Source organism: Juglans microcarpa x Juglans regia, chromosome 2S (assembly GCF_004785595.1).
Source record: "Juglans microcarpa x Juglans regia isolate MS1-56 chromosome 2S, Jm3101_v1.0, whole genome shotgun sequence".
Classification (NCBI taxonomy): domain Eukaryota; kingdom Viridiplantae; phylum Streptophyta; class Magnoliopsida; order Fagales; family Juglandaceae; genus Juglans; species Juglans microcarpa x Juglans regia.
This window is the reverse complement of record NC_054597.1, coordinates 33,371,282-33,394,261: the sequence shown is the minus strand read 5'-3', so window position 1 is coordinate 33,394,261 and position 22,980 is coordinate 33,371,282. Positions and strand designations below refer to the sequence as shown.

General features: G+C 36.9%; 2 protein-coding genes across 2 annotated transcripts; both read left to right on the top strand.

Moving 5' to 3' along the window:
* The first annotated feature begins 4,143 nt into the window (after positions 1–4,143).
* On the top strand, positions 4,144–6,900 carry LOC121253587 (thioredoxin-like fold domain-containing protein MRL7, chloroplastic). The gene is made up of 5 exons (XM_041153583.1): positions 4,144–4,922; positions 5,482–5,566; positions 5,938–6,049; positions 6,170–6,284; positions 6,427–6,900. The coding sequence occupies exons 1-4, from the start codon at positions 4,144–4,146 to the stop codon at positions 6,271–6,273; spliced, it is 1,080 nt and encodes a 359-aa protein (XP_041009517.1). The 3' UTR covers positions 6,274–6,284; positions 6,427–6,900.
* Positions 6,901–12,109: 5,209 nt separating this feature from the next.
* On the top strand, positions 12,110–21,863 carry LOC121252403 (succinate--CoA ligase [ADP-forming] subunit beta, mitochondrial-like). Its single transcript, XM_041152010.1, has 12 exons — positions 12,110–12,424; positions 13,046–13,156; positions 13,596–13,707; positions 18,682–18,746; positions 19,055–19,132; positions 19,276–19,350; positions 19,465–19,617; positions 19,729–19,863; positions 20,302–20,466; positions 20,997–21,119; positions 21,373–21,444; positions 21,565–21,863. The coding sequence occupies exons 1-12, from the start codon at positions 12,323–12,325 to the stop codon at positions 21,640–21,642; spliced, it is 1,269 nt and encodes a 422-aa protein (XP_041007944.1). The 5' UTR covers positions 12,110–12,322; the 3' UTR covers positions 21,643–21,863.
* Positions 21,864–22,980: the final 1,117 nt, after the last annotated feature.

Below are 22,980 nucleotides of genomic sequence, written 5' to 3'. Positions count from 1 at the left end.
TGTATTACTTTGACAATTTAAGTGGTGTGTAGAGTGTAGAGCTTCTGTGTAGCACTACTCTTTATAAAAGGGTCACCTTACTACACTATAACTTATACAAAATATTAAATAAAAATTATACTTAAAACATATTACTATATTTATATATAATACAAAACTACAAATAATAAATATTTATAAATATGTATAATATATATATATATATTTATATAATAAAATATATAAGTGCGGGACGAAAGAAATGCGGGGTAGGGTTGGGCCCTGCCCACCCCCCCCCCAGATGCAGGGCAGGGGGAACGGTGGCAGGGCCCTGCTATCCACTCCTAGCACTATTTGTATATATTTTTCGACTATTTTTGGTTGTTAAAGTAATCTCAACCCATATCAAACTAATTATTGATGGTCTAGTTTAGTTAGATATATGAGATGAGATGAAATTAGATAAAAATTAAATAAAATATTATTAAAATATAATTTTTTAATATAATTTTTGTTTTAAAATTTAAAAAAATTAAATTATTTATTATGTTTTATATAACAATTTAAAAAATTTATAATCAAACCAAGTAATCATTCACATAGAAATATTATCTGTCAGGTCTAATCACTCTACTTCACGCAACAATATAATAATAGTTGTTTTTTATATAAAAAAAAAATTATGCACATATATATTAACTTATTCATGGACTTGGTAAAAGGGACTAGATTTGGATTTGATCTATAGAAAGTCCTGTATAATAATATGAGGATGGTTATAGTTATAAAAATATTATATAAAATTAATCTCACAAATTAACGTGATTTTGTATGGTCCGTTAGATTTATTTTATAATAAAAATAATTTTATAATTTGACAAATCAAGTAAAATTACGTCAATTTATAAGATTATGTTTGTGTTATTTATTTATGGTAAAAGTATTTCTCTACAATTTATTCCTCCTTTTCTTGATCTCTTAATATTTTTTTTTAACGATAACCATATTAATTTACCATATCTTCAATTGAACTAATTTTTTAATCGTGATAGCGTTACGTCTGATTTCCTCAATAAAAAATTTATTTGTAAATTAGTTTGAAAGACGCACCTCTACACTTCTACATGTCCGATCAAAATAATTTTAAAATGTAAATTTTTAAAAATTTTATTATGTCAATAATTTGGATGATGTATTGTACACATATGTTAAAAGATACCGTTTAGAGTAAGGCTATTGGTTGTATTAACGCATTTTTTCTGGATTATAAATTTAAGTAAAGTTTTCTACTACCTAAGACTTCTCATCTCATCTGATTTTATTTTATTTCATCTAATTATTATAATTTTTTTTTAAAATTTTTAAATAAAATATAAAAAATAATTCAAATTTTTTTAAATTTTAAAATAAAAATAATATTTTATTCAATTTTTATCATTTATTCCATTTCATTTATTTCATCTAATCATATTTTATTTATACAAAGAAAGGAGACCTTAGTGATCAGTTGAAAGGAGTCTTGCTTGACCCTGGTGAGATTACATATGGCAATGTCTGTCCCAACAGAAAAGATAGAAGTTGACTCGCGTGAGCGTGGGGAGCGGCCTTGTGACACACCAAAGAAAGAAATTTCAGTTCAACTTCCTTAAAATTCCGTTATCCGTCTATAATGCAGTTAGACAAATAAATTTATTCTAAATTTTATTGTATTTTAAAAGTAAATTTGATGATAATTTATTTGCATACTATTATTGATCGAGACGAATATTATCTTAAAGAAAATAATATTATAATACGCCTTGAAGGTCTCTCTATTTTCTTCTTTTGCAACTCATTTTGCTCCAACAGCATTCTCATCTCAAATTCGGCCTCATCCTAAGCCTTTAAATATATCTTTGCGTTATCCACCGATTAATTTTTTTCGGGAAAAATAGAGGAAAGCCTCTCCGTTGAGAGTTATAGTAATATGTTTTCACAGTAGTGCTACATACCACCAGGTGGTAATGTTAGGAACCTTGGTCAAGTCCCTAAACACTAAGTCCTTCACGCCAATGATGGTCTTGTAATGACCGAATCCTTATTCCTCTTTTACTTGGTTCTCAAGTAATGTGGTCAAGATGACCACTTAGATAGGATGAGGTTAGGTGTTTAGACTAAAATGGGTGTATGAAGTGGTGGTAAGGGTCAAAGAATGGTATGGGGTACAATGGATGGTGGGCACACGGCACTAGAGTGGCTAGGGTAGGTGCCACTTAGAAGATGAAATTTAGGGTTTGGAATGTATGTGATGGACGGCTAGGGTTTAGGTTTAGTGTATGGAAGATGGGAAAATATGTGGTCGGCTAGGGTTGGCCGAACAAGGCTAGGGAGAGATTTTAGGAAGTTGTTCCTAAAATCTAGGGATTCAATTTGGAAAAGGTTGGCCGAGTATGGTGAAATGTTTGGGTCAACTAGGGTTCCTAAATTATAGGAACCTAGTTTGGTAAGTGGAGTGTTCGGCTAGGACAATTCAAATTAGGCAAGGGGTTGCCGAAATTTGAATTCAAATTCAAATGGAAATAGGGTTCGGCTAGGGCAACAAAGATGAAGCAAACAATTTATGGAAAGTTGACTAACACAACTGTTGGTCGACTTTATGGGTTGGATGGATTTGGAAGAGCAACTTATGAAGAACACCAAGAACAAAATGAAGAACATTCAAGAACACAAGCAAATACTTATGAACTTGAATGAACCAAAACATAAACAATAATAATTCAAGACTTGATTCACGAATTGCACAAGAATTAAATAAATCTCATATATTGATAAACTCAACTTGGATTCACGAATTGCACCAAGTTGTAAATAACAAGAGAAATGAATCACACTTTTTCAAAGAATTGCAAAGTGTGATTCTCTCTTTAGGATTCACGAATTTCATCCAAAAAGCCAAAGTGCAATGGCACCGGTTTGTGATCTCTCAAACAATAGTCTTCCCTCTAGGAGTTTTTGCCAAAAGATTCTAAAGCAAATGAAAGATGTCCTATTTATAAGTAATATAAATTGAAAATCTCCAATAAGTCCCTTGAAAATAAATAATTAAATCAAATTAATTAAATAAAAGAAATAACAAGATAGTGGTCACGGACCAAGGCTAGCCGTGGCATGCATGGCCCATGATGGGCTAAGTTGGTGCATGGTGGTCTTCGGGCTGGTCCATGGTCAGGTGGTGCGGCATGGCTTGCTGATGGTGAGCCAAGGTGGTGCACGGCATGGCCCAGGCTAGTGGCCTAGGCGTTGAGTCTGCAGGGCATGGGCTGGAGCCATGCGCTGGATGGCATGCCTGGTGGGCATGCCACTGGCCTACTCTGCAAGGCACAAGCTGGAGCCGTACGCTGGATGGTATAACAGATTATAACAGGTCATAACGGGTTGACGAGTCATAACGGGTTGACCTGTTATCAACCCGTTAAGCTATCATGTCTTAACGGGTCAACCCGTTTTGACCTGAACCCGTTAAGTGTAAACCCTAACCCGCTTTTATCGTGTCGTGTTCGTGTTGGGTTAACGGGTTGTGTCACATATTGCCACCCCTAACGGTCATGCGTGGCTTTCTTTTTTTAGTTATTCTATTCATTATTTATGTAGTACACATCATACTTATTTTTTATTTTTTATTTTAGTTTTCTTATTTTTTAAATTTTATTATTGTTAATCTAAAGAAATTCTTCTTTCGTTATCAAATGTATGAAGAAGAAGAAGCGGAGGAGAACTAAAACAAGTATGGAGGTAAATAAATTAGAGTTAATTTTTTTAAATTAATTTATATTATGAGTTTTAGCATTTTAGGCGCTCGCAGTAGTCTGCTGAATCGCTGATTCCTGCCACCTAACGGACCGGGCGGTTGGGCCGGTCTGGTGACCTGCCGCCCAATTCTATTACCCCCGAAATCCCCCATTTTGGGATTGGTCTGAATTCTGAACTACGCCGAGCTTGATTGTCATTTCGTCCGAGTTCTGTGCCTTTCCCGTCCTTAATTAAACCCTAATCAATCCCATCTACGGGTAAATTCCTGGGGTTCTTATACTTTCTCCATGTAGTCTACAATTCTCTTTCCATTCTGTTGGGTTTCAAGTGTCATTTCTGAACTCTGACTGCTTTCTCTGTTCTGGATTTGAGAAAATGTCGTTCCTTCACGCTTCTGCTATTGACAGATATCTCTTAACATCTACAATCCCCAAATCGTTCCCACCTTTTAAATCGTTTTCTTTTCAGAATCCTACTGCTAGGCCTACTTCGTCTCTTTCTTGTGTTGCAAGGAAGTCGGACACGGTACCTGACCCTGAACCCGAATCAAATTCCAATCCTAAAGCTAAACCTAAGAAGACAACTCGCCGCCGCCTGAAAGCCGAAGTTGAAGCTACGCAGAATGACAATGATGAGAATCCTGGTGGGTCTATGACGTACCCAGCGACTATCCCAAGGAAGCCGAGGCGTGGCCGCAGGAGTGAAGCTGCGGCGGTTGAAGATTTCGTGCGTGACTCGCTTCAACGGACATTTACATCAATCCGAGAGCAGAACCCAGAGGTGTTTGAGAATAACGAGAAGGTAATGAAGGACAGAGTTGAGGATGACAAGGTTGAAAGTGATAGTGGTGAAGATGATAACGAAGACGGGGATGGTGTCAGTGGTGGTGGTGGTGGAAGAGGAAAGAAGAAGATGGTGGTTGAGGAGGAAAGTGCAAGTTGGCCACTTGATGCGGATGTGGGGTGGGGGATTAGAGCGTCGGAGTATTTTGAGCAGCACTCAATTAAGAATGTTGTGGGGGAAGATGGTGTTGAGATTGACTGGGAAGGAGAGGTTGATGATAACTGGGTAAAGGAGATCAATTGTCTGGAGTGGGAGAGCTTCGCTTTTCATCCTAGCCCGCTCATTGTTCTTGTTTTTGAAAGATACAACAGGTGATTAAGCAGGACTAGGATTGTCTTGCAAGCCTTTGCTATAAAACTTTCTTATTGCATCCTTGAATTGGCTGGATGATCTTTTTTGCCTTTATTAACTGCAGCCTTAGTTGTTGTGTACTGAGTGACGGATTTGGATAAGGGAATCTGTGCTAGTGCAATTTACATAGATGCATGCATGCATACAAATATTTATTTATTAATAAGCATATGCATGGGTTGGTGCATCTCTTCATCTATGTTGGCAATTTTTCTTTGGTTTAATGGAAAGATAGTGGGTGTAACATGTTGCTTTTTATTTTGTATGTGGAGCAAAATGTTGATCAAGGAAGTAACACTTGAATAATGTAGAACTAGGGAGGTCTAAATGACTGTATATGCGTATATGGGCACTATAAACAAAATTAGGGATATGGGAGAAGTTGATGCAATTCATGTCTTTTCTTTTCTTTTCTTTTCTTTTTTTTAAAAAAAAACTTAAATTTTGTTTCTGTTTTTCTTGTTTCCCCTGTTTCAGTTGATTATTGTCATGGTTCACATTTTATCGTTCTGTTCACAGGGCAGCTGATAACTGGAAGGCTTTGAAAGAGCTAGAAAAGGCACTTCAGGTATATTGGAGTGCTCAAGATCGATTGCCTCCACGGGTATATCAAACTTCTCATTTGTCGTTTACACTTTTCTCGAAGTGCTATATGGTTCATTGATAATCTATGGATAAACACTGCCTTACATGTTTGGTGACCCTTCTTACTGTTTGCTGAGAAATAAAAGAAATTCAGAAGACAAGTGACTTTATGAGCATTAAACTTTCGAAGGCCTCCGTTAAAGAAAAAGATCAACGAAACTAGTTCACATGTTGCTTCTAATAGGCCTTGAGTAGCAAAAATTTAAATTTTGGCATCGTAATATTAGTATTGTTTCCTACATTGCTGTTAACCAATCAGATTGATTTTCCTTGATATGTTTTTCCACGTGTATGTAATGATGTTAATGCTCTGGAATTTCCTGGTAACAGTCAGTTAAGATAGACATCAATATTGAGAGAGATTTGGCATATGCTCTTAAGGCTAGAGAAGGCCCCCAGATTTTATTCTTACGAGGGAACAAGATCTTGTACCGGGAGAAAGGTGAAATTCTTGAGTTCTGCTCTCTATACTTTTAATAAGCACGATTTTGTTCAGATGCTACCAAATAATGGATCTGTAAAGTTCTTTTCTGGCCATAAAACTGTATATGTACCTTGGCAGAGTTCAGGACAGCAGATGAGTTGGTCCAAATGATTGCACATTTCTACTATAATGCTAAGAGGCCTTCATGGATTGATGTGACGGCTTTAGCTCCACCTTATTAATGCCCTTGCAGGTACTTTATCCAAAACTACTGCAAATCTATTTCTCTCTTGCATTTTCATTGCTGTTTTTATAATGTACAGGACTTCATTGTTCCTCTTGATACTGCCTTCTTTTCTTTTGGACGAGTGCTTGTGTAATTCCTTGAAATGCAGGTTAATTGGCAGGTCAAAGCTGTTTGTCTGGTGCAATAGCTTATTCGTCCCTCGCACCGATCCCTGATTTTGAATTGTCATCTAGTGAAATTTTCCGTGCAATCTTCATGTCCAGAGACAGTTTTAAGTTAGCCTATCTCCTTTGTTCTTGTGACCCTGCTGTTTGATGAGAATGAGTGTGAAACACAGGCTGATACCAATGGAAAAAGTCGTTGGAAATCAGAAGTTAACATGGGTTGTTGAATATCCACTCTGTGATTGGGAGTTTTCTTCAATTATTTATAGGATCCCGTTGATGTAACTATATGATTTTGGTTGAACTCTCTCTCATATAGCCCTCCTATTTTGCATCACAGATTCTTAAGGTCTTCTTGTTGGCAATTCCTCGTCTTACATACTTGTTCCCATCCTGTATTCATTATTCCTTGACAAATTAAGACCTTGATGGATTGGCTGGGATTTTGGGTCTTGAAACTTACCAGAGTAGTGTCTTAAGCTGGAGTCCAGGCTTGATGGATTTGTTAGAAAATTGTTCTAGGACCAAGACTCTAGTCAAGTAATGTCATTTCGACTTTACATGTTCGTGATGAACAAAATTGGTACGCTTCAAAAATTTGCTGAACTCAAGGATTATATAGAATTGAGGAAATATAAAAGGCCACATTCTTATACTATCCATTCTGTAAAGGCAAGGATGGTTGGTTTTATTGTTTATCGGTTGGTAGTGGCTTTATTTAGATATGATAAATTAGTTTGTTATATAGAAAATTCTATTTTCAAGTTGGTGTGTGGTAGAATACGTATAGTTAAGTGTTTATATGAGAAAATTTTTTAGAAGATAAATATTAAAATTTAAATTAAATTTTATTATTTAAGTTATGTGAATGATGTGTGTTCTACACACCGACTTGAAAATAGAATAACTCTGTTAAGATTTGTTAAGATTTCATTTAATGCTTTTCACTATAAAGTTGCTAAAGTTTATTTTTGGTTAAATATAAGTATTATTAAACATATTACTCCTGAAGTGTCAAAATCATTAAAAATAGATGATTATGTATAAGTAAATTTAAAAACATGACAGCTTGGGATAGATTAGGATTACCAACTTAGAGCTAGTTTGGATAGTGAGATGAGATGAGATGGTTTTAGATGAGTTGAATAAAATATTGTTAGAATATTATTTTTTAATATTATTATTGTTTTGAGATTTGAAAAAGTTGAATTGTTTATTATATTTTGTGTGAGAATTTGAAAAAATTATAATGATAAGATGAGATGAAACCATCTCTAAATTCCAAGAGGGCCTTAATTTATTGAGCAATGATACAAACACGGCATGGGTTACTGCTAATGTTTGTTTTCGCCTCACGTGTTTCCTGTTTACTATCCTATTAAACGGGAAATAGAGTCGTGGGGCTACCTCAGGGGTTTATGGAGGTTAATGGATTTAGTTGTGATCCCTGTGGGCATTGTGGTGGAATGGAAAGGATGCAATCTGTCTGGGGGGAGGATGAGGCAGATGTGAGGGAGCCTTTTCCACTGAATTGCTTGTTACCGATTGAACTTGAGTTATCTGATTGGGTGTTTCAAAAGGTAAAAGACATCTAACATGTTGTGGGTATGGAGTGTGCGGGATATGAAGAATAGTTTACGACCCTCCTCACGGCCATTGAGGCGAGTCATTCTCAGTCTAAGAAAGTTGGTTCCAAGAAACAAAGGGGTATAAGAGATTTAATTGGTCATTGAATGAGGGTAGCTTAAGTCGTGATAGGTCCAAATGGAAGGGGACTGTTGTTTCTTTTTGAAGCTGAAAATTATGTCTTGGAACGTTCGTGGGTTGAACGAGGTTAATAAGCACTTGCGCATAAAAAAATTGCTCTTGGAATGGAAGGCGGACATCGTTTGTCTACAAGAAACCAAGCTGAAATTGGTGACTAGAAAGCTAGTGAGAAATGTGTGGGGTTGCCCGTATGCATATTGGGTCTTTTTGGCTTCGGATGGGGCATCGGGTGGTATTTTGATGATGTGGGATAAAAGAGTCATGGAGAAAATGAAGGAGTTTGTAGGGGAATTTACAGTGGCATGTTCTTTTAAAATGGTGGAGGATAATTTCTTGTGGGTTTTTGCAGGCATCTATAGCTGGTGGGACCTCTCTTGGTGCACAGGTGGTGATTTTAATATAGCAAGGTTCCCTAGTGAAAGATCTGGAAATAGTAGGATAGTCATGGTAGAATTTTTGGATTGTATATTTGACCTGAACCTTGTGGATCTTCCACTAGTAAGTGGTCCCTTTACCTGGTCTGATAGTCAAACGTGGTCTCGGCTGGACAGATTCTTAATATCATCGGATTGAAAAAGTCATTATCTAGTGGTATGTCAGAAGAGATTGTCGAGCCTATGTTCGGATCACTTTCCCATATTGCTGGATGGAGGTGGTATTTAAGGAGGTTGTCACTATTTCAAGTTCGAAACATGTGGCTTAAAAGTGAAGGCTTCATGGACAGGGCAAGGCTTTGGTGGTCTTCTTATCAGTTTTATGGTTCCCCCTCTTATATACTTACAGGCAAATTGAAAGCGTTAAATGAAGATTTAAAGTTTTAGAATTTCCAAACTTTTGGAAACATAAGGGAGCAAAAGAAATCTCTAATAGAGGAATTACAAAATCTTGAGGGGATCATTGAAGATAGAGCTCTCACCTTAGAAGAAGTCTCATGTAAGGCAGAGCCGACCACAGAGTTGGAAAGGGTTATATCGTTAGAGGAGATTTTTTGGCGACAGAAGTCAAGAGCACTTTGGTTGAAAGAAAGGGATCGAAGCATAAAATTCTTTCATAAAGTGGATAACTCTCATCGGAGAAATAATACTATTGAGATGTTGAAAATCAATGGTAGAGATTGCATGGAGGCTCCTGAGATCCGAGAACATGTGGTGAATTTCTATGAACATCTTTTTACAAAATGAAAGGGTCGGAAGCCAAAATTAGATGGACTTAGTTTTGACTCCCTTGAGCTTCAGACATCGTCTTGGTTGGAAAGATAAGAAGAGGTATTTGATCTGGTTCGTAAGATGGTGAAGGATAAAGTATCAGGCCCAGACGGATGGGGTTTTTTCAAACATGTTGGGAGGTGGTGACAAAGGACATTATGAATGTGTTCCAGGAGCTATTCTTGGCTGGGAAATTCAAGAAAAGCCTGAATGCTACATTTATTTCCTTGATTCTAAAGAAACCCGGAGTGTTGGAAATGAAGAACTTTAGGCCCATTAGCCTCATAAACGGTGTATACAAAATCATTTCCAAAGTGCTTACAAACAAGTTATGGGTGGCCATAGATTTACTAATCTCAAAGCTACAAAATGCTTTTGTCAAGGGTCGTCAAATCCTAGATTCTGTCGTAATAGCCAATGAATGTCTAGATAGTAGACTTAAGTCTGGCACTCCAGGGATTATTTGTAAGGTAGATATGGAAAAAGCATATAATCATGTGAATTGAGAATTTCTCTTGTATTTACTAAAAAGATGTGGCTTTGGGGAGAAATTGTGTATGTAGATCAGATGGTGCATTTCAATGGCAAGATTCTCATTTTTTATCGATGGTAATCCAGAGAGACCCAAGACAGGGAGACCCCCTGTCCCCCTTTCTTTTTGTTATCGTCATGGATGCCTTGAGTAGGATGTTGTCAGTTGTGGTTAACCATGGTTTGATGGCTGATTTTTCAGTGGGTGATCTGTAGAGGGGCCTTATCTCGGTTTCCCACCTACTATTTGCAGATGACACACTAATTTTCTGTGATGCAGAACAAGACCATCTTAGAGCTCTGAAGGCGCTTCTCCAATGTTTTGAAGCAACGTCAGACTTGAGAGTGAACTTCGATAAATCAAAGTTAGTGCTAGTTGGGACCGTCAGTACTACTCGACAATTGGTTAGCACACTTGAGTGTAAGGTCACTTCTCTCCCTATAACTTATTTGGGACTACCGTTGGGGGCTGCATCACATACTTTATCTATTCAGGATACGGTTATTGAGAAAATAGAATGAAAATTGGCAGGGTGGAAGAGATTGTATTTGTCGAAAAGAGGCTAGGTGACTCTTATCAAAAGTACTCTCTAACTTACCTACTTATTTTCTATCTTTATTTCTAATTCCAGCTAGCGTGGCGGTGCGGATTGAAGAACTTTATCGTGACTTCTTATGGAGTGGGATGAGAGATGAATTCAAGTTTTACCTAGTTAGTTGGGATCAGGTGTACAGACCAATCCTTTCAGGTGGGTTTGGGATAAAGAACTTGAAAACCTTTAATCGGGCACTGCTTGGGAAATGACTTTGGAGATACAATTTGGAATCGGGAGCCCAATGGAAATTAGTAGTTGATTACAAATATGGTAGTTTATAGGGGGTTGGTATACTAGAGAGGGGAATGGGTCCTATGGGGTGGGAATTTTGAAGCACATAAGAAGTGGGTGGGAGGTGTTCATTCGTCATACTAAATTTATGGTGAGGGAATGTACTCGTTTAAAATTTTGGAGGGACATTTGGTATGAGGAGGCTTTAGTGGACGATTTCCCATCTGTTTTTCGAGTGGCATGTGATCAAGAAGCTTCGGGGGCAGATGTCATGATTCGTTCAGGGGACCAAGTCTATTGGAATGTCATTTTTAGTAGAGCAGCTCAAGATTGAGAAATAAACAGTTTTGAGGCTTTTTTCAGCTGAATGTACTCTTCGAAGTTGTCTGGTTTGCGTGAAGATAAGCTGTGGTGGACGCCTGCAGGTAAGGATACCTTCTCGGTTTGCTCCTTCTATCAGTCGCTTACTTTGCTTCCAAACAATCATTTCCCTTGGAGAAGATTATGGAGGAATAAGGCGCCCCCCAAAACACTATTTTTCACTTGGACAATGGCCCTAGGTAAGATTCTGACTACTGATAATCTGTGGAAGCGCCGGGTAATTATTCCAAAATGGTGTTGTATGTGCAAGAAAGCTGGAGAGGCAGTGGATCATCTTTTGTTGCATTGTGAGATAGCTAGCGACTTATGGAACGAAGTGTTTAGTCGAGGGTTAAATTGAGTGATGCCTACTACAGTGGTAAGAGTAATTGGCTAGTTGGGTAATGCCGGGTGATGCGTCACAAATCAAAATTGTGTGGAAGATGGTTCATATATGTATTATGTGGTGTTTATGGTAAAAGCATAACGAGCGGATATTTGAAGACAAGGAGAGGACAATAAAGGAACTTAGGAGTTTTATTTTTCTGCACCTTATTTCTTTGGGCTATTGCAGTAGATTTTAATGGCCTAAATGTACATAATTTTCTTGTTTCTTTTATAACAAACTAGACAAGTTTTATCTCTTGTATACTACCTTGTGTATTTTGGCTTTACCTATTCCTATTAATACTATAGTTTATTTATAAAAAAATATTTAATCCCGATCATTTTTGTAATTTATAATCTAGTGTAGTGCTATTTCTTTTAGGGTAGTGCTAGTGTGTCATGTCCACTAGTAAAAGTTTTATTTTTATTTTTTATTTTTATATTTTGTGAACATATTTAAATATTTTTAAAAAATAAAAAATATATTAATAATCATTTTTTTAATTAATAAAGAAACAAAATAAAACGACGTAGTTGGATTATTCTTTCTACTTTCTTTTAGCCACGAAAAGTACCGAAGAAAATTCGCAAAATGAAAATAGAAAGATGATTGAAAAATCAGAATAGAAAAGAAACAGCATCTAGGTTCCGTCCGTTTTCCTCCTACTTTAACCGGATCCGCCTCCGTCTCCGTCTCCGGCAATCTCTCTCTCTCTTCTCTGTGTGCGCGGTCGGGTCTGGGAGCTCTCTGTCCAGGGTTTCGCACTGACCTCTCTGGCTGATCTTCAACGATTACTGGAAGAATGGTGCGAGCATTGCTCAACAAGCTCGTCTTGCGCTCTCTCTCTGTCGCCGGAAAATGGCAGCAACAACAGCTTCGCCGTCTCAACATACACGAGTATCAGGTCCCTCCGGATACCTCTCACTCCCCTTCTCTCTCACAAACGCACAGACACGTACATGTGTGTATACACAGAGCTAGGCCGATTTCTTTCTCTGTTTGGTTCTGGAGAAAAAATGGGTAAACGGAAACACGAACTTGAGTTATACGGCTCATTTGGTTATGGTTTCATTTTTTTGATAAGTAGAAAAAAACATGAAACCATAACAAAATCGAGACTTCAATTAACTGATCTTTGTTGTCAATTAGGGTTAACCAAGCGTGTTACAATCCGAAGGGTTAAGGTCTTCATTACTGATAAAAAAAGGGTCAAGGATTTCCCTTAGGATCTTAACATAGTGAATAAAATTTCTCCTTTAAATTTATTTTGGAGTATTACTTTTTCTTTCGTGCATTTTCTCGGGAAACAAACTGAACGTAGTTCTGGTGCACGGACAGCAAGTTGCAGTCTTACATTCTCGTGATAGATTTTTTTTTTTTTTTGATAGGTAAATATGATAGATTAATTTTGATGAGAAATATGTGGAACTTTGTGCTGCTTCAGCCATGTAAATTTCATTGAATTATTAATTTTTTGAAAATGTTGATTGGATATGGTGACTAACTAATTTTTTTGGCATCATAGGGGGCTGAATTGATGAGCAAATATGGGATCAATGTTCCAAAAGGCGTTGCAGTATCTTCTGGTGATGAAGTAAAAAAGGCAATTCAGGATGTATTTCCCAATCAAAGTGAGGTAATTGGGAGTAATGCAATGAGTATAAATCCTGTGTGCTTGGGCCATGCCTTTTTCCTGTACTCTCTCTTGTATACTTCACATTTTTCACAAGGCAATTACTTATAAAAAATTGTGATTCAAAAATTAGTTTATTTCAAGAACAGAATGACCTAAATGTGGCTGCTGAGAACATTGAGAAAATTATGAAATTATAACTATGTCTCCTATAATATATTATTCGTTTTTACCTATAAAAAAGTATATTATTCGTTTTACAAGAAAATGGAAGTTATACAATGTAGTTGTATTAGTCCCAAATAAGGTATTTGTTCATTCTGTTTTGAATGATAAACAGATGGATATTTAAAATTCTTTTCCTTCTCTTTTTATACATCTTCTCAGCACCATCAGCAATGAAAGGAAAAAGAGGAATGCTAACTTTTATTTTTTGGGACAGTTGGTGGTCAAAAGCCAAATTTTGGCTGGTGGGAGAGGCTTGGGAACATTCAAAAGTGGTCTCAAGGGTGGAGTTCATATTGTTAAGGCTGATCAGGTTGAAGAGATAGCTGGTACTGAGATTATTTCTATCTTTCCTGATGAAGATTGTGATTAATTTTGTTGTTTTTTTCCTTGGTTTAATTTGTGTGTAATTTCATTTATTGGCAATTTGTTCCTCTGGTAGGCATGTAGTATCCTATTTGCAATCTGGTAGTTTGTTTTTTCTTTTTTTCTTTTTTTTTTTTTATAAGTTGCAATCTTGTAGTTATGGTGCATGTCTATTATTAGGATTTGTTTGGACATAATGAAATCATATTATTTTTTTTTTATAGGTAATCAAGAAATTTTATTCATAAAAAGAGGCAAAGTCCAAGTACATAGGTAGTATACATGAGAAGCACCTCGTTATAGGTTACAATCGAAAATAGAAAGTCATGGACATTTTCCGTTACAAACTATGGCCCCGCCCATAAGAACAATGACTTAAAAAAGAAAAATTTTAGCTAATCCATTGTTCTCTCGCGATCTTCGAAGCTTCTAGCATCTCTCCCTTCAAATACACCAACACTTACATATAGGAACCATTCGCCCGATGGCCGCCACTTGTAGGCCTCTCCAGCTTGTGAGAAAATCCACCTATCTAAGAGGCATGACCCAGGACAATTCGATTCTCGTAAAAAAATCACCCTACATGGCCTTGGCCACCTCGCAGTGTAAAAGCAAATGATCTATTCATTCCCCATGCTTCTTACACATACAACACCAATCTTGCCCTATTACCCGGCATTTCCTTAAGTTATTTGTGGTAAGGATCTTGTCCAATGATGCTGTCCAAACAAAAAAAAAAAACCGCTTTCGAAGTAGCTTTCGTCTGCCATATACTCTTCCACATGAACATGGTCATTCTAGGACTCATCAGAACTTGGTAAAATGATCTAACAGTGAACTTACCTTTCTTGGAATGGCTCCAGTGAATCTTATCGCCGGTGGCCCTTGTCATACTTACTAAATACAATGCCGCAAAGAACTTTGTAATAGTCTCCAACTCCCAATCTTGGGCTGCCCTAATGAAATCAATATTCTATTGAGAGGAGCCATTGGAAAAGACCAAAAGATTGACAATCGCTGCATCATGGCAAGGAAGGTGTCTTGGAGGCTATGGTTACCACACCATTTGTCATACCAAAATCTGATACGAGAACCATCGCCCACCAGAATATGTTCATGTCCTCGAAAGGTCTCCCAATGTCTCCTAATATATTTCCACAACCCCACCCCCATGTGTGCCTTGTGCCTCATTAAAGCACCATCTTTCCCAAGCCTCTCCAAACTGTGAATTTATAACAGACTTCCATAGGGGCCCCCTCTTTCGTGTTGGTACCCCTACAACTATTTACCCAATAGGGCTTGATTGAATTTCGTCAAGTGGCGAATCCCCAATCCTCCCCCAAAAATTGGAGTACAAACAGTTGACCAATTAACTAGATGAAATTTGAACTCTTTCCCAATCCACTCCACAAGAAATCCCTTTGTAACCTCTCAATGCGGTTAGCTATCTTTGTGGGGAGTGGGAACAAGGACAAAAAGTAGGTGGTTAAGTTTGAAAGAGTACTTTTAATCAAAGTTAACCTACCATCTTTCGACAAATATAACCTCCTCCAAGAAGCCAATATGCACTCCACCTTTTCAACCACGCCATTTCAAATCCTTTCAGATTTAAAGGAAGCACCCAATGGTAAGTCAAGATACTTCAGAGGTAGAGATGATACCTTGCAACCCAAGAGGGAAGCTAAATTCTCCGCTTCATGGACAGCCCCCATTGGCACTAATTTAGACTTTGAAAGATTAATTCTCAAGCCCAATGCAGCTTCAAAACAAAGGAGTAGAGCCCTCAAGGAATGAATGTGCCGGAGATGTGCACCACAGAAGATGAGTGTTATCGGCAAATAGCAGGTGAGAAATGTTACGATTGCCATTCGCCACCGAAAAACTATAGAGCAGCCCACCATCCACTAGGCCCTCAATCATTTTACTGAGAGCTTTCATGACAAATAAAAAAAGTAAAGGAGAGAGCGGGTCCCCCTGTCTCAAACCACGAGAGGAGTTAAAGAAACCCATCGATGAACATTCACCAAGATAGAGAATCAAATTATAGAGATTCAAAATTCTACCCATTTATGCCATTTCCCCCCAAAGACTCATCTTGCAAGTAAATAAAGTAAGAACTACCAATTGACGTGGTCATATGCTTTTTCCATGTCTAATTTGCAAAGCAACTTGGGTTCTCTAAATTTAAGTCGTCTGTCCAAAACTTCATTTGCAATAAGGACCGAATCGAGGATTTGTTTTCCTTTGACAAATGCATTTTGTGACTTTGAAATTAACTTTTCCACCACCGAGCTCAATCTATTCGCTAGCACTTTGGAAAGAATCTTATACACCCCATTCCCAAGGCTAATGAGGCGATAGTCTCTAACATCCGTAGACTCCATCTTTTTGGGAATGAGTGCTAAGAAGGTAGTATTAAGACTTTTTTTCAAATCTAACATTAGTATGAAAATCATGAAAGACTTGCATAAGATCTTCCTTAATCACTTCCCAACAAGCTTGGAAGAACCCCATAGTAAACCCGTCTGGACCAGGAGTTTTGTCACTAGCCATACCTTGGATTACTTTGCGCACTTCTTCTTCTGCAAACGACCTCTCTAGCCACCCTGCACTTTGATGATCTATTGCTGAAAAAGTTAAACCATCCACTTTCGGTCGCCAATTGTGCTCTTAAGATAAGAGTTGTTGATAATACTGCTTGATATGGTTCTTGATGACCATCTGATCTGAAGAAACTACCCCATCTACCATTAACATATCAATAGCATTGTTCCTCCTATGAGAATTAGCCACTCTGTGGAAGAATTTTGTACACTTATCTCCCTTCTTGAGCCAGAGCGCCTTTGATTTTTGTCTCCGTGAATCAATCTTACTCTTTCAAGTTCAACAACTACCTAACTCTTGCGAATTTTCTCAAATTTAGAGAGTGTTCTTGCCTGCTCTTCACCCTCCAGACCATGTAGCTCTACCAGGAGAGAGCGCCTCTATTGAAGCACGTTGCCAAAAACTTGTTCATTCCATGCTTCAAATCTTGTTTCAGCGCTTTCAACTTTCTTGCCATTATGAAACTTGGAGAGCTTTGGAAATTGTAAGAAGCCCACCATTGTTTGAACCTGTCTACAAAACTGTCAGTTTTAAGCCACATATTCTCAAATTTAAAATACCTTCTACCCCTTGGATGCCTCCACAGTCTAAAATGATGGGGAAGTGATCAGAGCATAAACGGGGTAATCTCCTTTGAGCTACTTCTTGAAAGTGTAACTCCCATTCTGGAGTTAGCAAAAATCTATCATTCCTCGACCAAGATGGGAATTCTCGGTTGTTGGACCAAGTAAACGTGCCTCCTGTTAATGGAATGTCCATAAGTTCCTGTTCTGAAATGAAATCAGAAAGCTCCTTCATGGCAGGAGTAATGTGGGATACACCCGACCTTTTGCTTGGAAAGCGAGTTATGTTAAAGTCACCCCCTATGCAACTTGGTAGCTCCCACCAACTAAGAAGTCCTACCAATTCTTCCCACAATGGCCTTCTCTCCGAATCAATATTTGGGCCATAAACTGCAGCGAATGCCCATTGGAAGCTGTCTTCTAAGTTCACAAAAGAGCATGCCACAGTGATCTGTATATTATTGCTTTGTTTCGTGTGTTGGTAGGGAAAAAAAATTCTTGCTGAAACTATTCAGTTGATATTTATTTTGATGTACTTAAGTTCTTGATCAGTCCTAGGCCTTGAGTATACTAAACCCAACCAACCTAGGATGCTTAAATCGGTTTAAATGCCGGTATCACCCATCTCAATCTATGGTGGGGCACTCTCCTACTCTTGTTCATAGGTTTGCAATTGTTTCTTGTGGGTAAGATTTCTTATCAAAAAAGATTTCTTTCTAATATGGTCATATTTTCTGATACTTATAAAAAAAAAAAAATGGTCATATTTTCAGAAGTGCATATCGCAGAAATTTGATACATGTTATGTTTGTTCTGTATTAATGCCGTTGGTCTCTGGCCAAATGACAACTCTTTCCAAAAGGACTGGAAGAGTGGTCTAAAGAAATGCCTTGAGAAAGGGCAGATGGATAGAACCTTTCAATGATATAGTGCCTTTTCAACTCTCTCAAAATGGAATCTATTCCAAACATATATTCCATGGGTACAAATATCTAAATTGGATATTTTTAGATACTATTTCATACCTATGTAGCAGCCAAAGTTTGTATCCATTTTTCATGATGTTATACATGGATAAGATATGTCATAGCGAATTCTTCAGTAAAAATTGTCTTCTACAATGGAATCTGATAACTGTGATTTCGTGCAAGTGTTTACGTAATCTTCTTCTATCCAAAGAAGGTTTAATTGAAATAACAAGCCACCATTGATATCAACACATCTAAGATCACCAAATGTTTTGGGAGTTTCTGTATTCAATCGTTTCCTTTATCTTGTTGCCGGATATCACGTTCGTGCATATCTTCTTTTTGTTTCTTGAGCTTATATTGAGCTACATACAGAGTTCAAAAAGGTCAAATTCTTTCTTGATTCCATCAAACATGATTGAGTTGCGAAAACTTTTGGATATGTATCCTACATCTGAACTGAATTCTTTATGGTTAAACTTTAAAGAATCTCTTTATAGTTGCTTTGGAACAACTAGGAGATTCTATAGAAGAATGCGGGGTTATGCTTCTGGTGACAACATGCTATGGGCTGGTAGTCCTGCTTATGGGGTCAAATAATACGTTCAAGAAGAAATATATGAATATCAATCTCATCAATCTCATAAGGTCAAGGGTTCAATGTTGGTTGGTTGTGCTGGTTGTATTTACCTATAAATTGTAATAATCTTTTTCTGTATGATTAAAAAAATTAATCGTGCAATATTTAACCCTTTTCTATGGGATACTTACCTTCTTTATTATGTGATTATGTTTTATTCAGGGAAGATGCTTGGGCAGGTACTTGTAACCAAACAAACTGGTCCCCAAGGCAAAGTTGTCAGCAAGGTGGGGCATTTTTATCTAATTCCACTTTTTTAATAAACAATTGTAGTGTTGCTACTCCATTTTTATCTGTGGTAATGATTTGTAGTTCAAAGTGCACTTTTCCAAATATAAGTAGAGGGTGGAGGGTGAAGACGTGGATTCAGGATCCACAGATTGCCTACACAGTTTATCAACCATGCATTGACATGCGCACAAACACACATTTCTTCATATACTTCTTTTTCTCTTGTTCTCAATGTAGCAAATATCCATATGCGTTGACTATCTACTGTCTATCTCAATCAAATTATTACTTTTTCCTATTACAGGTCTACTTGTGTGAAAAATTGTCACTCGTCAATGAGATGTACTTTGCTATCACTCTGGATCGTAAAACTGCTGGTCCAGTATGGTCTTGAACTTGTTTCTAACTTTCATATTTGATGCAGATGATTAGTTTTATTTTCTCTATCAATATGTTCAGAGTCTTTTGTCCTTACTCCTCATCAGGCATAGACTGATTTACTATCCTTTTCTTTTCTTTTTCCAGCTTATAATTGCCTGTAGAAAAGGGGGAACTAGCATTGAAGACCTTGCAGAGAAATTCCCGGATATGATTATAAAGGTTATCATCCTCTTGTTTTCTTGATGGTTTATTATAATTATTGAGACATCCCTTCTTCCTTGCTTTATTGACATGTAGTAGATGCATTTTTTTTTTTTGGTTTTGTTTTGATAGGTTCCAATTGATGTTTTCAATGGAATTACTGATGAAGATGCTGCCAAGGTTGTTGATGGCTTGGCTCTTACTGTGGCTGATCGGAAAGATTCAATTGAACAAGTGAAGAAATTATATGAACTTTTTTGCAAGAGTGACTGCACATTGTTAGAAGTGAGCATAAGCTTTTACATTACAGAAGTGCTATTACTATTTGTGTGTGGCATATTTATACATTTTTTTTTCAACAGATATTTTAGTCTGAACTTTGGTTCCTCTGGACAGATCAATCCCATTGCAGAGACTTCTGATAAGCAGTTGGTAGCTGCTGATGCAAAGTTGAACTTCGATGACAATGCTGCCTTCCGTAATAAAGAGATATTTACTCTCCGCGATCCATCACAGGAGGATCCTCGAGAGGTGCTTTTCTTTTCATTCTTATCATGCGTATTTATCTGAAATGAAAATCTCTCTTTGTTAAGAGACCCCCAGACAGGGAACTGGGAAGCCCACTTGAATTCTGTAAGTGAGTTTATCCGAAAGATGCAGCTCCTTAAGGAAATTTTTTATTGTCTCAAAAGGAACTGCAGCTTTATTTTTTTGGTGATATAAAAGCCATCCATTTGGGTTAGTTTGGAGAAGATAACTATTGCTGGAATTATGAAATTTTTAGTAAAGAAGGGTAAATTTTGCATCTTATGGCACTCTATCAAAAATAATTTTGTATCTTATGGTATGTACAAATAGACACCCCACTTGAAACACAGGCCCACAAATGCCATGTGCATTTAGTTCGACTAAGCAGCAACAATATATTTGAGCACTTATGGATCTTTGTTGTGCTTTTACTGCTTACAGGTTGCTGCTGCTGAAGCAGATCTAAACTATATTGGCTTAGATGGAGAGATTGGTTGCATGGTGAATGGCGCAGGATTAGCAATGGCCACAATGGATATAATTAAATTGCATGGGGGAACTCCTGCCAATTTTCTTGACGTGGGTGGGAATGCTTCTGAAGGCCAGGTAATAACTGAACTTTTAGGATTCATCTTATAGAAAAAAGAAAAAAAAAACTTTAGGATTTTCATTCTTATGTATTGTCTTATAATGCTGCTTTTATGCTCCTAGCCCTTATGAGATCATTGATGACTCAAATATATAGCCCTTATGAGATCATTGATGACTCAAATATATTGTTTATTTGTCAATTCATACTTTAAATCATAAATAATTATATGGCTGAATATGCTCTCTGCACATGTGTGCAATGTGCATGTGTGAGATAAGTTAGAATTGCCTCTCAAGCCAAGCCTGTATCCGGAATTGGTAGAAAAGTGTATGTTTATTTGTCTGTGTATTTCTGTCTATACCTGTGCATGTGTCATGTGTATTGATGATGTTTTGGTTATTTGCATATTGTTATGACAAAATTGATTTTCAATTAATGCCTTGTCACTGCGTGAATTTCACTTGTGGACAATGCATTGTATTTCACTTGTTGAGAAAACAACTCTTAATTACTGGTTCTTTAATCATTAAGTTATATGGAGCAGGTGATTGAAGCATTCAAGATATTGACTTCTGACGAGAAGGTGAAAGCAATATTAGTGAACATATTTGGGGGAATAATGAAATGTGATATAATTGCAAGTGGAATTGTCAATGCTGCCAAAGAGGTTAGATCTATGTGACTTTGTCCAATGAAGATATTTGGTATTTCGTGAGAATTACGAAAAAGAAATATGTGTCATTTTTATTTGAAAATGAGAAAAGGAAATGTGGCAGAACTTTATTTGATCAATAATTTGAAGCTGAACTATCTCATAAGATACTAATATGTTGCTTTTTTCACCTTGGCTGACTTTGCATGAATTATTGCCTCTGAGCCATTTTCTGAAGTTTTAATTTCTTCTGAGCTTTGCATTGAAGGTTTCACTGAAAGTACCAGTCATCGTTCGTCTTGAAGGCACCAATGTTGACCAAGGAAAGAGGATTCTAAAGGTAAACTTGAAACTTGATCTGATTTCAAATCTTTGGAAGAAAAATCCATAATATCATGAGAATCACCTCTGTAATTTGGAAAGAAATGTCTAGACATTTAGGTTGTTTGCTGATTGGCAGGAAAGTGGTATGACATTAATAACAGCAGATGACCTTGATGATGCTGCCGAGAAAGCAGTTAAAGCAGCGTACAAATGAGGGAATCCCTCAACTCTCTATGTAGTTTTATCTACTTCTGCATGATTCTTTTTTTGTCGTGAATCCGATTTGCTCTTTCCAGTGTTCTTGGCGGAAATACGTACAGACAAAAAATTTGAATTGATGTAAGATTCTGATTGAATCTAAGAACAGTTGTCAAAGCTTTCCCTCCTCAAGTTTTAAAGAGGATTTAATAAAGATGATATGATAGAGCGGCTCAATTTGTTTGGAGCAAAGAAATTTGTGGTATATAACCTTCTGTTCACATTAGTTAATGATTAGTTCTAGTTTTTGCTCTTTTCATGGACAGGATGTACCGTCTCTTAAATTTTGACTGAAAAATGGGGAATTTCTGTCTTTGAACTGAGAGATGGTGTCAAATGAATTAAATTATTCACATCTCAAGCAACCTCAGAATTTTGTTCTTTGAACAGCAAGAACCGGATTCTGTGTTATTTAATAAATAATAGACCACAATGAAATATTTATTGAGAGAATCTGAGAAAGAAACAAAATTGGATGGGATTGATATGGAAATAAGAATATTATTTATTGAAAAATGCTCTTTCTCATTACTTGATCAATTATTATTATCTTTTCATTGCAGCCTTATAATTAATTGGCTAACCTCCTAGAATTTATAATTCTTCAAGGATTTTGCATCCCTTTTTTGAGATTGCAATGAGCAGTGGATTGGATTGACCCCAATTGATATTAGCTAGGTAGGTAGAAAGAACACTTGCATCATCACATTTAAACAAGCCTTCTTGCTTCCCAATTTTCACCCTTCTCGAGGCAACCCAAACAAGAAGTATCCCAATGCCTTTCTGTAGAGACTGTTCCTGAGTGAGGAATTCTGTAGGATTAATGTTCCGGATCTTTCATTAACTTCAATGCCTTTTTTCTGAGTGAACTGAAAAATTGTACTAATTTTCATACTCGGTTTGATCTATGCATGAATCCCTTTTGTAGAGATCTCTCCGAGTAGTGTTATATACAGTCGTGGAGTGTGCAAGCACCGTGCAATCGCTTTGAAAAAGGGTGGAGTCCACTATTAAAAATTAATTTATTTTTATGTGAGTCTCGTATTTATTCATTTTTTTCGAAGTGATTATTCGGCGCTTGCACACTCACGACTGCAAATATCATTTCTCATTAATGTATCCCAATGCATGCTGCATTTCCATTAGTTTGAAACATGGCCCAATCTTGATGATCAAATCTTATTAACTGAGGTGTAAGATGCCAATTTTTTTTATACTTTTGAATTCAATTACAATATTGATCTTAATTGTTTCTGCACATGATATCTCATGATAAGAAAAAAAAAGGCAACGA

Coding starts and splice junctions, on each gene's coding strand:
- LOC121253587 (XM_041153583.1), top strand. CDS start 4,144: ATGTCGTTCCTTCACGCTTCTGCTATTGACAGATATCTCTTAACATCT. Junction 5,567..5,937: donor AAGATCGATTGCCTCCACGG/GTATATCAAACT, acceptor TCCTGGTAACAG/TCAGTTAAGATAGACATCAA. Junction 6,050..6,169: donor GATCTTGTACCGGGAGAAAG/GTGAAATTCTTG, acceptor GTACCTTGGCAG/AGTTCAGGACAGCAGATGAG.
- LOC121252403 (XM_041152010.1), top strand. CDS start 12,323: ATGGTGCGAGCATTGCTCAACAAGCTCGTCTTGCGCTCTCTCTCTGTC. Junction 12,425..13,045: donor TCAACATACACGAGTATCAG/GTCCCTCCGGAT, acceptor TTGGCATCATAG/GGGGCTGAATTGATGAGCAA. Junction 21,120..21,372: donor TTGTCAATGCTGCCAAAGAG/GTTAGATCTATG, acceptor TTTGCATTGAAG/GTTTCACTGAAAGTACCAGT.